Source organism: Paroedura picta, unplaced genomic scaffold (genome assembly GCF_049243985.1).
Source record: "Paroedura picta isolate Pp20150507F unplaced genomic scaffold, Ppicta_v3.0 Ppicta_v3_sca29, whole genome shotgun sequence".
Lineage (NCBI taxonomy): Eukaryota > Metazoa > Chordata > Lepidosauria > Squamata > Gekkonidae > Paroedura > Paroedura picta.
In genome coordinates, this window is record NW_027518626.1 from 33,052 (window position 1) to 46,753 (window position 13,702).

At 47.7% G+C, this 13,702-nt stretch overlaps 1 protein-coding gene across 1 annotated transcript in view; it reads left to right on the top strand.

Moving 5' to 3' along the window:
• The window catches only part of LOC143828494 (uncharacterized), a gene marked incomplete at its 5' end in the record, with an annotated part of 121,367 nt that overhangs the window by 31,992 nt on the left and 75,673 nt on the right, over positions 1–13,702 (top strand). The window contains 6 exons of the mRNA XM_077318842.1: positions 339–383; positions 3,342–3,395; positions 5,605–5,649; positions 11,026–11,079; positions 12,229–12,273; positions 13,146–13,199. Coding sequence (XP_077174957.1) covers positions 339–383; positions 3,342–3,395; positions 5,605–5,649; positions 11,026–11,079; positions 12,229–12,273; positions 13,146–13,199 — 297 coding nt within the window. The remainder of the gene's footprint in view (positions 1–338; positions 384–3,341; positions 3,396–5,604; positions 5,650–11,025; positions 11,080–12,228; positions 12,274–13,145; positions 13,200–13,702) is intronic.

Here is a 13,702-nt window from a genome sequence, read left to right on the forward strand (position 1 = left end):
CTGGACTCTGATTTTATTGTGCTACTTCAGACCAACACAGCTACTCATTTGAATCATAGCTTTTTAAAGCACACAGTTAGTGGGGGGGGGGGGAGTTCTTTGTGACCTCACGAGAGCCAGCCAATCGGTGAGGCACACACTGGCTTCTGTTTGAAAATTCCAGCTCTTGTTTCTTCACCCCTTGAGCCTGGAGAAGAAGAGGCAGGCTGGAAGTGAAATGTCCCCAGGGCACTTTCAAAATGACCGAATTATTCGTAGTCAAGAATGTGTGAGGACTCCTTTTCTTTTCCATTCCCCCCCCCCCGACTCATCCTAGCTGATCTATCTCTTTCTCCTAGGGTCTACCTGGTCCTCAAGGTCCTGTTGGGCTTCCAGGCAATAAGGTGAGCTGGGGCAAAGGGAAGTCTAGCCTACCTTGAACCTGGCATAAACCTGAAGGTCCGGCTTTCTCAGCCAGGGTTTTGTGAAACCCTGGGGCTTCTTAATGGCCCTGGAAGGGTTGTCTGAAAGGAAGGGAGTGAATTATCATTAGGTATATATTTTAAAATGTGTTAAACATTTACCAGGTGGCATGTTGGCCCACCCCCTCTTCCCAAAATGGCCAATGATGGGCCTGGAAGGGGTGGGAAGGGGAGGGGCCCCAGGTGGGCGTGTCCACAGCTCTGCTTCCCAACCATATTCTGCATGACCGCCCCACTTCCGGGAGTTCATGAAGCCTGAAGAATGTTTCAGGGAGTTTCTCAATGGTAAAAATGTTGAGAAAGGTGGCTGTAGGTTCAGGATCATTTGGGATGAGGGGAAAGGGGGAGGCCTGCTTGGACTTGTGCTCGTTGTCCTATAACAACTAGGGTGTGGCGGTCACTAAGAGTGCAATCCTGTGCTGAGTTGTGCTCTTCTAAGTCTGCTAAAGCCATTGAGCTTAGAAGGATGTAACTCTGCTGAGGACTGCATGGCAAGTTGTCTCTGGAGACATCCAGTTACAAAACTAGACTTTCAGTGTAGTGTAGTGGTTTGGATAGTGAACCACTGTTTGGGAGACCCGGGTTCCAATCCTCTACTGTATCATGACAGTTTGCCGGGTGACCTTGGGCCAGTTGCTCTATCTCAGCTTAACATAGAATAATAGAGTCGGAAGGGTCCTCCTGGGTTATCTAGTCCAACGCCCTGCACTATGCAGGACACTCACAACCCTCTCGCTCATCCACTGTAACCTGCCACCCCCTTGAGCCTTCACAGAATCAGCCTCTCCGTCAGATGGCTCTCCAGCCTCTCTTTAAACATTTCCAAAGGTGGAGAACCCACCACCTCCCGAGGAAGGCTCTGCTGGGGGGGCAACTCCAGAATCCCCCCTATTCCTCTTCCCCTACTTGCCCACAGCACTACCGCAGTGTGGCTCAAACAATGGCACGTCCAGCTGCCTAAAAGAAATGGAAATGGCTCTGTCTCTCTTTTTCTCTCCTGCCTCCTATGCAGAACGGCAGAGGAGGCTTCTAGAATCATAGAGTCATAGAGTTGGAAGGGACCTCCTGGGTCATCTAGTCCCACCCCCTGCACTATGCAGGACACTCACAACCCTATCGCTCATCCACTGTCACCTGCCACCCCCCTGAACCTTCACAGAATCAGCCTCTCCATCAGAGGGCTATCCTGCCTCTGTTTAAAGATTTCCAAAGATGGAGAACCCACCACCTCCCGAGGAAGCCTGTTCCACTGAGAAACCACTCTAACTGTCAGGAACTTCTTCCGGATGTTTAGACGGAATTTCTTTTGCATTAATTTCATTCCTTCTGGGGCAAGAGAGAACAACTCTGCTCCATCCTCAATATGGCAGTCTTTTAAATACTTATCAGATCCCCTCTCAGTCATCTCCTCTCCAGGCTAAACAGACCAAGCTCCCCCAACCTTTCTTCATACGTCTTGGTCTCCAAGCCCCTCGCCATTTTTTGTTGCCCTCCTCTGGACACGCCCCAGTTTGTCTACTGGAGAGCATGTAAGGGGAGAAAGATGTCGTAAGATGGTTTGGGATCCCAGTGGAGAAAAGAGTCGCCCTTAAATATCTAGGTAAATAAAAAAGCAACGATTGTTTCAACAGAGATGGTTGAACATCTGTGTCTTCATGAACACAAAGGAGATTTTCGGAGCTCAGGACGGTCTGGGAAGCCTGTTATAACAACCCGGGCACGTTGACTCCAGCAGCACAAATTTTCTAACCTCCATTCCTGGACGATCCGAATAATTCGAATAACACTTCGTATTATCGGGTTTTTTTGGTGCCTTGCATTTACAGCAGCGTAACAAATGTGCCTAGGCAGCTCGCAGGACGTTAGAAAGTAAATAAAATTCTAGTCGTAGGCATGTTAAAGCCACCGTGACCCAGTTAACTTAGACAGCCATCCAAAGAGACAAAATGGAAAAAAAAGACATAAAACAGGTTCAGCAGATAAAAAGAAGGCGCTTGGATACTGCTGTAAAACCTTGCTGATGGAATTAATTTCCATCGGTGGAGAGGAGTGCCCCCCCAACCACAGCTCAAAATGCACCGTCCCCCTAATACTGCTTGTAGGGACAGTGGACTTCCAGGAATACCTTGTGGAGGGGAGGGGGCACAGGAGAAGATCCTTTGGTTACAAGAGAAAAACAGAATCTATCCAGTGGCTTAATAAAGCTTGAGAAGATAAAGAGTCTCTTATGTTATTTATTCAGGCTTCGACTCTGCCAGAACGGTCTCTAGATTTGTTTTCCGTTTTCAATCTTTCGTCAGTGGCAGTGAGTCCGTCCTTGTTAATATTTGAGTATAATTAGGCAAACGCTCCTGTATCATGGAGAGTCCCTTTGGTTGGCATGCAGAAGGTTCCAAGTTCAATCCCCTAAAGAAATTGGATGCTTTGGAGGGTGGACTGTATGGTAACCTTACCCCACTGAGGTCCCTGTCCTCCCCAGCCTCTGTCAACAAATTTCCAAGCGTTTCCCAACCAGAATCTACAAACCATTCCCCCTCCCAATCCCCTGCTGGTGACCGGGGGAGGGTGGAACCTGGAATCCCTACCTGATCCTCAATTTTTTTATTGTTAATTTATTTAAGACTTTTTATGCTGCTTTCCACCCAATTTAGGGAGTCCTCAAGACCAGGGGTAGTCAACCTGTGGTCCTCCAGATGTCCATGGACTGCAATTGCCATGCAATTGCGTTTGCTGGCAGGGGCTCATGGGAATTGTAGTCCATGGACATCTGGAGGACCACAGGTTGACTACCCCTGCTCAAGACCACAAAAAATTGAAGCCATTAAAACATACTCACAAATATGCACAAGCTGGTCATTCCTTTTGTGTACTCTTTGGCAGGGTCCCCATGGAAAACCCGGAATTCCAGGACTGGCTGGCATGGACGGACCCCCAGTAAGTACGAGGCCTGCTAGTCGGATGAGGCATGCTACTAGAGTAAGGTGACCAAATTTTAACATTGGTAAAGCGGGACACCAATGACCAGGGGGGGGGGGTTGGGGGTTCTTGATTAAAAATTTGGTCTATATGGAGCAACAAAAAGTTTCATAGAACATAACAATAGTATTGTAATATATATATATATATATATATTTAATTTTAACATAAGTACCATTTGCCAGGTACCCCCAGATGTCCCTCCAAAAGTGGGACAATCTGGTCACCTTATACTAGAGATTATTTTGGATTTCTCAGCCCCATTATTTCAACCTGAAAAGCTTTATTCTGATTTTGGCATTGCTCAGACGTGAATCCAATGCACGCTGCTTTCGTTCCATACCAGCTCCTTCACAACCTCTTCAAATGCACATTAGTCGCATGTTCGTAAAGGAGCATTGCATGTATATGACATCCATACATGATGTGTGTTGTGCTCCAGCCCTATAGCTGAGGCCAGGAAAGAACATTATAGATGTTGGCCTTATTGCTTCACAACCTCTTTGCCCAACCGCCCTGCCCGGAGTGCCTTCCAAGTTCTGACCAACCCTCAGAAAGGCTCAAATTATCAGAAAGAGGTGGTTTTTAACGTTAAAATGCTTTAATTTCTAAAATGTTTTAATATCTAAATTGTGTGTTTTGTGCTTGTTGTCAGCCGCCCTTTCCCGAACAAAGAAAGGCAGGGTTCAAATTTTATTCATTCATTTGTTTCTTTGTTTATTATACTTATAGGCCACTGCTCCCTACCTGTCAGCTTGCGGCAGCTGACAACAATAAAATATGATGTAACAGATAAAGAAACAATACAATAAAATGCATAAAAGCCTCCATTTCCCCAATCCCACAACAAATTTAGCCCTCCCCCGATTTCCGAAGTCTCCAGGGATAATGGTACCATTGGGAGACATTAGAGGAGGGCCAAGATCTTCTGTCCATCCGGCCTCAACCAACTGCCTGGTGGAAGAGCTCCATCTTATAGGCCCTGTGGTTAGATCCAACAGGGCCCTTAGCTCTTCCAGGAACTCATCCCACCAGCTGGGGGCCAGGCCCGAAAAGGCCCTGGCCCTGGTCGAGGGCAGGCAAACTTCACGTGGGTCAGGGATCACCAAACTATTTGAATCGAGAGAGCATAGGGAGGGGACAGGGGGTGTAGGAAGATAGGTGGCCCTCAGGTACATAGGGCCTAGTTCCCCAATGATCTTGAAGGTTAAAACCACAATTTGAACTTGATCAAGATTCGGTTGGGAACCAAGGCAGCTGCCTCAGCACTGGGTGGATATGGGCTCCCCAAGGTGTTCTAGTGAGAACCCTAGCTGCATTTTATACCAGCTGTAGTCTCCGGGTCAAGGCCAAGGGAAGGCCCACATAGATTAATAAATAAATAAATAAATAAATAAATAAATAAATAAATAAATAAATAAATAAATAAATAATTTATATTTATATACCAGCCTCCCCAGAGGCTCAGGGCGGTTTACATTGAACTTATGAACCATACATAAAACAATTTGAATTAATCATCAAACAATAATTGTATTATTATTATTACTATTGTAAATTTTTGTTGCAATGATAATGATGAGGATGACGTGCAAAGCCCCTAAAAGGTAAAGGTAAAGGTATCCCCTGTGCAAGCACCGGTTCATGTCTGACCCTTGGGGTGACATCCTCTAGCGTTTTCATGGCAGACTCAATACGGGGTGGTTTGCCAGTGCCTTCCCCAGTCATCACCGTTTACCCCCAAGCAAGCAAGCTGGGTACTCATTTTACCGAACTCGGAAGGATGGAAGGCTGAGTCAACCTTGAGCCGGCTGCTGGGATTGAACTCCCAGCCTCATGGGCAGAGCTTTCAGACTGCATTTCTGCTGCCTTACCACTCTGCGCCACAAGAGGCTCTTGCAAAGCCCTTAGTACATGAGAATACCATACAAATGAATCTACAAAATGACCAATGAAATGCAAGGAATCAAAACTGATGGCAAAAGTCCAAGCAAATATTTTTTTAAAAAATAAGAGAAATATTTGAGTCTCCCCATGAGACTCCCCATGGAGTCGCTTTAAGAAATAGAAGGACAATAGGTTTATGTTTTCATTTTCTTTCTTTCTGGAGGCATCCTCTTTCCTAGCCGTTGCATCTTTCAGACGTGTATCTTGTATTGCTTTTCAGGGTCACCCAGGAAGAGAGGGACCACCTGGGGAGAAAGGAGCCCAGGTAAGCATGAGCCAGAAGAGCATACTAAGGAAAGAGCTAAAGACCTTAAGCTATGGATATAATGGCCTCGCTCATGAATGAAACTCAGAAGGCAATCTGGGATAAGCCAATCCATGAATTGGTGACACCCATAGCGGGTTTCCGGGTGCCCATTTGCTTCTCTGGCAAAGTGTCTCTTCCCCTAAACCAATCATAGCTTTCCACCACCTTACAGGATCAGGAGACATTACCTTCTGCAGGGAGGGCCCATTCAGAAATGTCTACCTCCATCACAGGAGGATGTTTGTCTTGCAGCCTCCCAGCATTCTGGCATTCAGCACAGCACTGCACGGTAGCCGTTTTGGGGCGGTGCCCATTCTCAGATTTCCAAATTTAGTCACAGATTGAGAGCTTGGGGTCTGGATGATGATCCCCCAAAGCAGCCTTCAGTATCAAGAGGCCCAGGGCCAGAGATCAGGCTTACAAATTGAGAAGGCAAAAGGAGACAGGAGGGAGAGAGGCAGGGTGATTGGCTGGCCAGCTCGTCTGGTATTGACGCAGTTTGTTCACTATTCTTTTCATATATGGATAATCTGGATTAGAGTTGTGCGCATCGGCACGGTTCGGCCACCTGGGCGATCACCGAAGCCATAGGCAGCCAGCGCCGCGGCACGGAGAGGAGGGGTGGCGGTGGCATGCCAGCAGGTGGCCGCACACATGCACAGAGCTCTGCATCTGCGTGTGGCTGCTGGCTGGCATGCTACTGCCGCCTTGATCTCTGTGCCGCGTCGCTGGCCTCCTAGGCGCCGCTTCGGGTTTCAGTGATCGCCGAGATGGCCGAACCGCACCAAAGCGCACAACCCTAATCTGGATTATGCGGTGATCCAGGGTTACCATTCCTAAATTCGGAAGTACCGTATATACTCGCATATAAGCCGAGTTTCTCAGCCCTTTTTTAAAGCTGAGAAAGTCCCCCTCGGCTTATATGTGGGTATAACAAATAAACAGCTGCCAGACAAGACAGGAGGGTGGGGGTGGATGACAGGTATACTTACCTGAAGAAGCAGAGGCAGTAGAGAGGCAGCAAGCCCAGGAGAGACAGTGGGAAGGGAGGGAAAGAACAGTCTTTCTGCCTCCCCCCTCCCTGCCTTAACTGCCTTAACGCTAGCACGTGGTGCTAAGAGGGGGAACAGAGAGCAGAAGGAGGAAACGGCCCTAGAGGAAGGAATGAAAAGCAGAGGGGACGGAACATTGGGCTAAGAAGGAGGGAAGGAGCACATGATTGGATATAAAAATTGGATATAAAAAGGCACAAGGGGGAAGAGGAAGGAGGAAGAAAGAGGGAGGAGGAGGGTGGGAAGAAAAGGGGCAAAAGATCCTGTTCAAAATGAGGGGGGAGAAAAAAACACTATCCAAACACCACCCTCGGCTTATATGTAAGTCATTTTGTGGTGAAATTAGGCGCCTCAGCTTATATGTGGGTTGGCATATATGCGAGGATATACGGTATCTGGATACTTCAGGGTGGAGCCAGGGAGTAGTGGTGGGCATGAACTGGCTAACAAACTAAAGTCCATTCATTCATTCATTTTTTGGATTTTTACACCACCCCTACTCCCATATAGGCTTGGGGTGGTTTACAGCATGGATTAAAATACACAAATCAAATTAGTTTAATCAATTAAATGAGAATTAAATATTATTTAAAATAGCATCAAGTCACTAACAATCTAACAATCTGTCACGAGGCTGGCTGGTTCGTGGTTTGCAAAGCAATGTTCACAGACCGAAGAGCTAGTGTCACCTTCCACGAATTCAAAATTTAAATGGCTCACGCACTAATACGAACCGGGTTGGCTCCCGAACCAACCTCCCGGTTTGTAGGGGTTCGTGGTTTTTGGGTCAGCCACGAACCACAAATCGAACCGCAAAAATAAGGCCCATGGCATTGCCCATCAGTACCTGAGAGAGTGGCATTTGGAGACAGGAGGGAGCTTGGTAGGGTATAATGCCACACCGAATGATCAGACTGTCGCACGCCAGTGTATGCTGTGGGTTTTCTTTCCCCCCGTTTTTTCTTCCTGACCTGATTTGTCGTGATTTTTTTTTAAAACAATTTAAAATGTAATTGCAGAGCAAGGCGTCCCATGTGGGCAGTAAAAGCTCTCCTGTGGCTTCCTGGGGCAACTGTCTTTTTAAAGTGCTTCTCTGTTCTATCTAATTAGTGACTTCCTGTTCTCTGTCATCTAGTCCCTTGGCACTCATGAATAAATGGTTAATTACCAGCTGCGGTGGGAAGAGAAAGGTTAAGGCCTGGGTGTTGTTGTTTTCCCATTTTATGGCGAGCTGAGTCATACGTTTCCTTTTTCTTTTTTAATTAGAGTTATTTTGCAAGCTCGTTATTACGACGATAAATAATTTTTTTTTAAGTGCATTTATGGCTTTTTTTGCAAAAACCCGGGTATTTAAGCCTTGCCCCCACTAGCAGCTAATGACTAAGTGTTGCTATTGTTTAAAAGGGCTGCCTTGAAGAGTGTGAGAATCAATGTGTTCGTTAGGAACCAGGGGAGAAATCTAGGAAGAACCAGAGCTTTGCAAGAGGAGATTGACTTCTGAGTAGACCAGTGGTTCTCAACCTTCCTAATGCCGCGACCCTTTAATCCAGTCCCTCATGTTGTGGTGACTCCCAACCCTAAAATTAGGCCAGAAATTAAACCAAAACTGACCAGTGCTGTGAAGATCCATTGTTCAAGATTGCTCATAAATTGTTTTTCTCCCAGGATTTCTCAGTTCAGTTCTGCCTCTTGTCCCACCATGCCGATCTCGCTCTTTTCCGCTGCTCCAGGCAGACGAACGCTGTATCTCGATCTCCCCCGCAAGGGTGTTGTGTGGATGCCCCTCCCCCCCCGGCCAAGCTGCTTGCCCTGCCGCGACCCCTGTGAAAGGGTTGTTCGACCCCCAAAGGGGTCCCGACCCCCAGGTTGAGAACCACTGGAGTAGACCTACAGGGGTCTCTCATCATCAGTGGTGGGCATTGCCAGTATTTTAAGAGGAACACATCACAGTGTTAAAAGTTGCATAAGAGGAACGTTGCTTGTCTCTTCTTGTGAAAAAAAAAGGGGCTTCTTGTGCAGCACAAAAAAAAATAAATAATAATGTCACGGTAGACAGCTGCATTGGTCCACGGCACCATCAAAAGACAGAAGCCGTTTCATGCCTGTTATTAAGCCCAACAAAAATAACACAACATGCTGTGCACATTTTTTGAGTTAGCCTGAACTCTCCATCAGGCTGGAGAGAAAGCAAGAAAAATGGGGGGGGGGTCTGTATGCTGCGGTGATGAGCTCCCCCCCCCCAGTGTCTTGTGTAGGATGCTTTGTTGATTCCAGTGGGTGTGGGATGTAGCTAGCATGGATCAGTTATGCCTTTGACGGCCCAAAAGCAGCTGTAAAAATGTACCAAAACATATAATCTTTTCAGTTGCCAGGGGTGCAATCTGTATCCTACTAGGCACCCCCCTGTGACCAGCAGAATCCATAAAGTGTCCTACACAAGTTGTACTGAGAAAGCGGCATCACAAGACCCCCCCCACAAACTCCCCCACATATTTGTTTTCTTGCTTTTTAAGTCTAGAAGAAGATCTGTTTTTTTCTACCCCCCCCCTTGTTACTACCCAAAGGAGTCTCAAAGAGATTTACAAATGCCTTCCCTTCCTCTCCCCACAACAGACACCTGTGAAGGAAGTGGGGCTGAGAGAGCTCTGAGAGAACTGGACTGCCCCAAGGTCACCCATCTGGCTGCATGGGGAGGAGGAGTGGGGAATTGAACTCAGTTCTCCAGATGAGGAGGAGGAAGAAAGGGAGGAAGATTAGAAGAAGAAGAAAAAGAAGAAGAAGAAGAAGAGTTGGTTCTTATATGCCACTTTTCCCTACCCGAAGGAGGCTCAAAGCGGCTTACAGTCGCCTTCCCATTCCTCTCCCCACAACAGACACACTGTGGGGTGGGTGAGGCTGAGAGAGCCCTGATATCATTGCCCGGTTAGAACAGTTTTATCAGTGCCGTGGTAAGCCCAAGATCACCAAGCTGGCTGCATGTGGGGGTGCGCAGAATTGAACCTGGCATGCCAGATTAGAAGTCTTCACTCCTAACCATTACACCAAGCTGGCTTTTATCACTTGCCGCTATCAGAAAAACTGTCTCATGGAGGGTTACAATAGTGAAAACCCCACATAAAAAATAAAACCTTAATACCCCACAATACCCTCTCAACTCCACTCTTAACCACACTGGCTCTAGGATTGTAGAGGCGTACAATCACCTACCCTTCCTCTCCCTGTGGTGAGGCCGTGAGCATACTAAGAGAACCGTGACCAGCCCAAGGTCACCCAGCTGGCCGCATGCAAAGAGGAGTGGGGAATCAAATCCAGTTCTCCAGATGAGAAGCTGCTGTTCTTAACCACTGCCCCACACTGGCTCTAGCCTGATGAAGAATTCTGCGGCACTTGAAAGACTGCACACCGTGCTCTTGCTTAGAGGGAAGTGGTGTTGCTACCCAGCGGCTTTTCTGAATGGAGAAGGCCATGACAAGGGCCCAGAACGTCCTTCTCCTCATGCCCAGCAGTCCCATGAAAACAGGCAGTTGGAGGAAAGGTTGCCAACAGGCCTGGAGGGAAATGCCCTGTCCCATTTAATAGTGGCTTAATGCAGCGGTCCCCAACCTTTTGGTAGTCGGGGACCGCCTCCGAGGGTGGGAGAGAGCCGGCGGCCCGGCCACAGCAGCTGCCGCATATGCGCGTTTTCGCCACTAGGTGGCGCTAACGCACATGCGCAGAACAGCCGCACGCACATGTTTTCGCCAGTAGGGGGTGCAAACACGCATGCGCGGCAGCTCCGCGCGTGCACGTTTGTGTCGCTGGCGTTCCAGCGGCCGTGCCTGCCTCTTCCTCCCCTCTCGCTGCGGGGGGAGGGGAAGGCAGGCGCAGCCGCTGGCGGCCCGGTACCTTAACGGCCCGGTACCGGGCCGGGGACCGGGGGTTGGAGACCTCTGGCTTAATGCATGGAAAGGGCCAGCAGAACTGGGGTTTTTTTGTGTGTGGTATTGCCTGATAAATACCTTCTCATTAAGTCTGTGTTCAAGAGACGTGATGCCTTTTCCTCCAGGCTGTCTTGCTGGAAGCTGAGTTCTTTCCTGCAGCTTCCTGCAGCCGTCTGTCACTGCAGTCACTTTGGCCTGAGTCTTTCTTCCTATGACATATTGTTTTGTCGGGGAGGGAGTGAGTCCAGTAATCCTAGTGGACCTTAGTTCTGAAGCTAATTACGGAGGCCTGAATATCCTCACTTTAGTGATCTTTTCTAGGGACATTTGGGAGGGATGTTTTAAAACTCTTTCATTTCCAGGGTCCGTCTGGAGCAGCAGGACCCGTTGGCTATCCAGGGCCCCGTGGAGTCAAGGTAGATACACCATAATTAAGAATTGGAGGGGGGGGAGGTTCCTCCCTGCTGCCCGATCCTCCGCTTAGAGCTGCAGCCCTGAAGAGACCTTGTTGAGAGACGTTCCACTGCAATCGGTGGTGCTTAGCTCGAAAATGTAGTCGGGAGCAGGTTAGGGTAATGACTAAACTGAGGCTATCATATCTCGATGACATTATGGGAAGATAAGACTTACTGGAAAAGACCACAACGCTAGGGAGAGTTGAAGGCAGATGGAAAAGAGGAAGACCTGGCATGAAATAGATGGATTCAATCAAGGAAGCCATGGCCCTCAGTTTGAAAGACCCGAGCAAAGGTGTTACCAACAGGACATTTGGGAGGTTGTTCATTTGTAAAAGGTAAAGGTAAAGGTATCCCCTGTGCAAGCACCGAGTCATGTCTGACCCTTGGGGTGACGCCCTCTAGCGTTTTCATGGCAGACTCAATACGGGGTGGTTTGTCAGTGCCTTCCCCAGTCATTACCGTTTACCCCCCCAGCAAGCTGGGTACTCGTTTTACCAACCTCGGAAGGATGGAAGGCTGAGTCAACCTTGAGCTGGCTGCTGGGATCGAACTCCCAGCCTCATGGTCAGAGCTTCAGACAGAATGTCGGCTGCCTTACCACTCTGCGCCACAAGAGGCTCATCCTGTTCATTTGTAGGGTCACCATTAATTGGAAGCCACTTGACAGGTATATACATATATCGAGAATAAGGCTCTTCCAGGCAAGACACAAAACAGGGTATCTTCAAAGTAAAGTGCTTCTCACCTGGCCTTGTGTCTCCCGTTGCCATCTTAAGTTGAGTTATAGCCATGCAAATCTATTTAAGTCAATGGACTTAGAAAGGCAGCACTCTGCTTAGGATTGCATGGTTGGGCTTGTCTCTCTAGGAGGGTGGACAAACTGCGGGTCTCTAGATGCCCATGGACTACAATAACCATGAGCCCCAGCCAGTGTGGTGAGTTGGCAGAGACACGTGGTAATTGTAGTCCATGGGCATGTGGAGAGCCACCATTTGGCCACCCCGTCAGATTCAGCGTGATCCCCTGGTGAACTGGGGAGATGGTAAATAAGTAATGCTGGCTTTGTCCATCCAGTGAAGGTTGTCTATCTTTTCCACATATTCACAGGGGGCCTTTGGAGTGAGAGGCCTTAAAGGAAGCAAAGGGGAGAAGGTAAGTGTCTCCAATGGAATGGGTGTGTGTGTGTGTTGGACTCAGGCCAGAGATCCCATGGATCTGCTATTGTGTATCTGCTCTGCCTTTATTTACTTGTGGGAATCTTTGCTCTGATTTATGTAAGTTGATCACTGGGGAAGCCATGGTGTGTAAGAACCAGGGTAGGAAGGAAATGTGTCCTATGATTCCCTTACAGAGTTATGATTCTATCGTGCTCTGTGCTAACATCAATTTGTTGGTAATCTCTGGCCCTAAAGATGCTCCTTCACAGCCCTGGCTCCAACTTGGTGGAGTGGGTTGTCACTTGAAATTCGGGCCCTGACAGAGCTCTCAAAGTCTGCAGGGCATGCAAAATGGTACTCTTCCACCAGCCAGGTTTATGATTGAGTCTGTTGCTGTTTCATACGGGCCTCTTTCCTTCCCCTTATCGGTATTTGGGGGGTATTATTTCAGACAGATACCTGAAATGTCTGAGCCAGAAAAATCCCAAAAATATTTAGGATTTTTCCGGACTGCTGGATAGTTGCAGTTAAAATACATTTAAAGGGACCTTTCAGTTCCTTTGGAGTGAAAGCTTGGAGAAGGCATTTAAAGGGACTTCAAACATTTGGAGTTCACTTGCACTGCAGCAGCTTTCAAAATTCCACATTCCCTTTTAATTTTAAATGCTTTTTACCACCTTCATTGAAAATAATGAAGGACAGTCTCCCAGTCCAATCTTTTTTAAACTTTTTTTAAAGAGGCACCAGCATCTATGCTGTCTCAAAAAACAGCTGACCCTTAGATATTCCCTGATCAATTCTCCATGATACCCATTGTCTATAATGGTACTTACATTCTAGCTGTGTGAACTTTTTCTCCTTTTACAGGGAGAAGATGGATTCCCTGGCTTCAAAGGTGACATGGGACCCAAGGGTGACCGGGTGAGCTATACCCTTCCCATTATGCTTGAATTTTTCAAAGTGCAAGAGGAGGCACAGTCTGAACCATTCAGGCTTCTTCATGACCATGATCAGCCAAGAGAGCGTGAGGTGTCACATGGATTATAATGATATAACAGTCCAACATCTGTGCAGAGCAAGCACAGGGAGGAAATATAGGACTACATTTCCTGAGAGGCACAGCTGTGTGTGCTTGCACAGGAGCATCTTGGGAGGCCATGGCAGGACTGGGCTTGTTCCACCAATTGACCTCCGACCCCCACATTGGATTGGAAGGAACACATTGAGTCTCCAAAATGCTTTGTTTTATATAAATAAATAAAAGAAAGCATTTTCTGATGGTGAGAGCTATCCTTAGTTTGAATATATAGCCTTGGAGGGTGGTGGAGTCTCCTTCATTGGACATTTTGGATGGGGTGGTGGAGGGATGTCTCTTAGATGGGGTGGTGGAAGGATGTCTCTTGGATGGGGAGGTGGAGGGATGT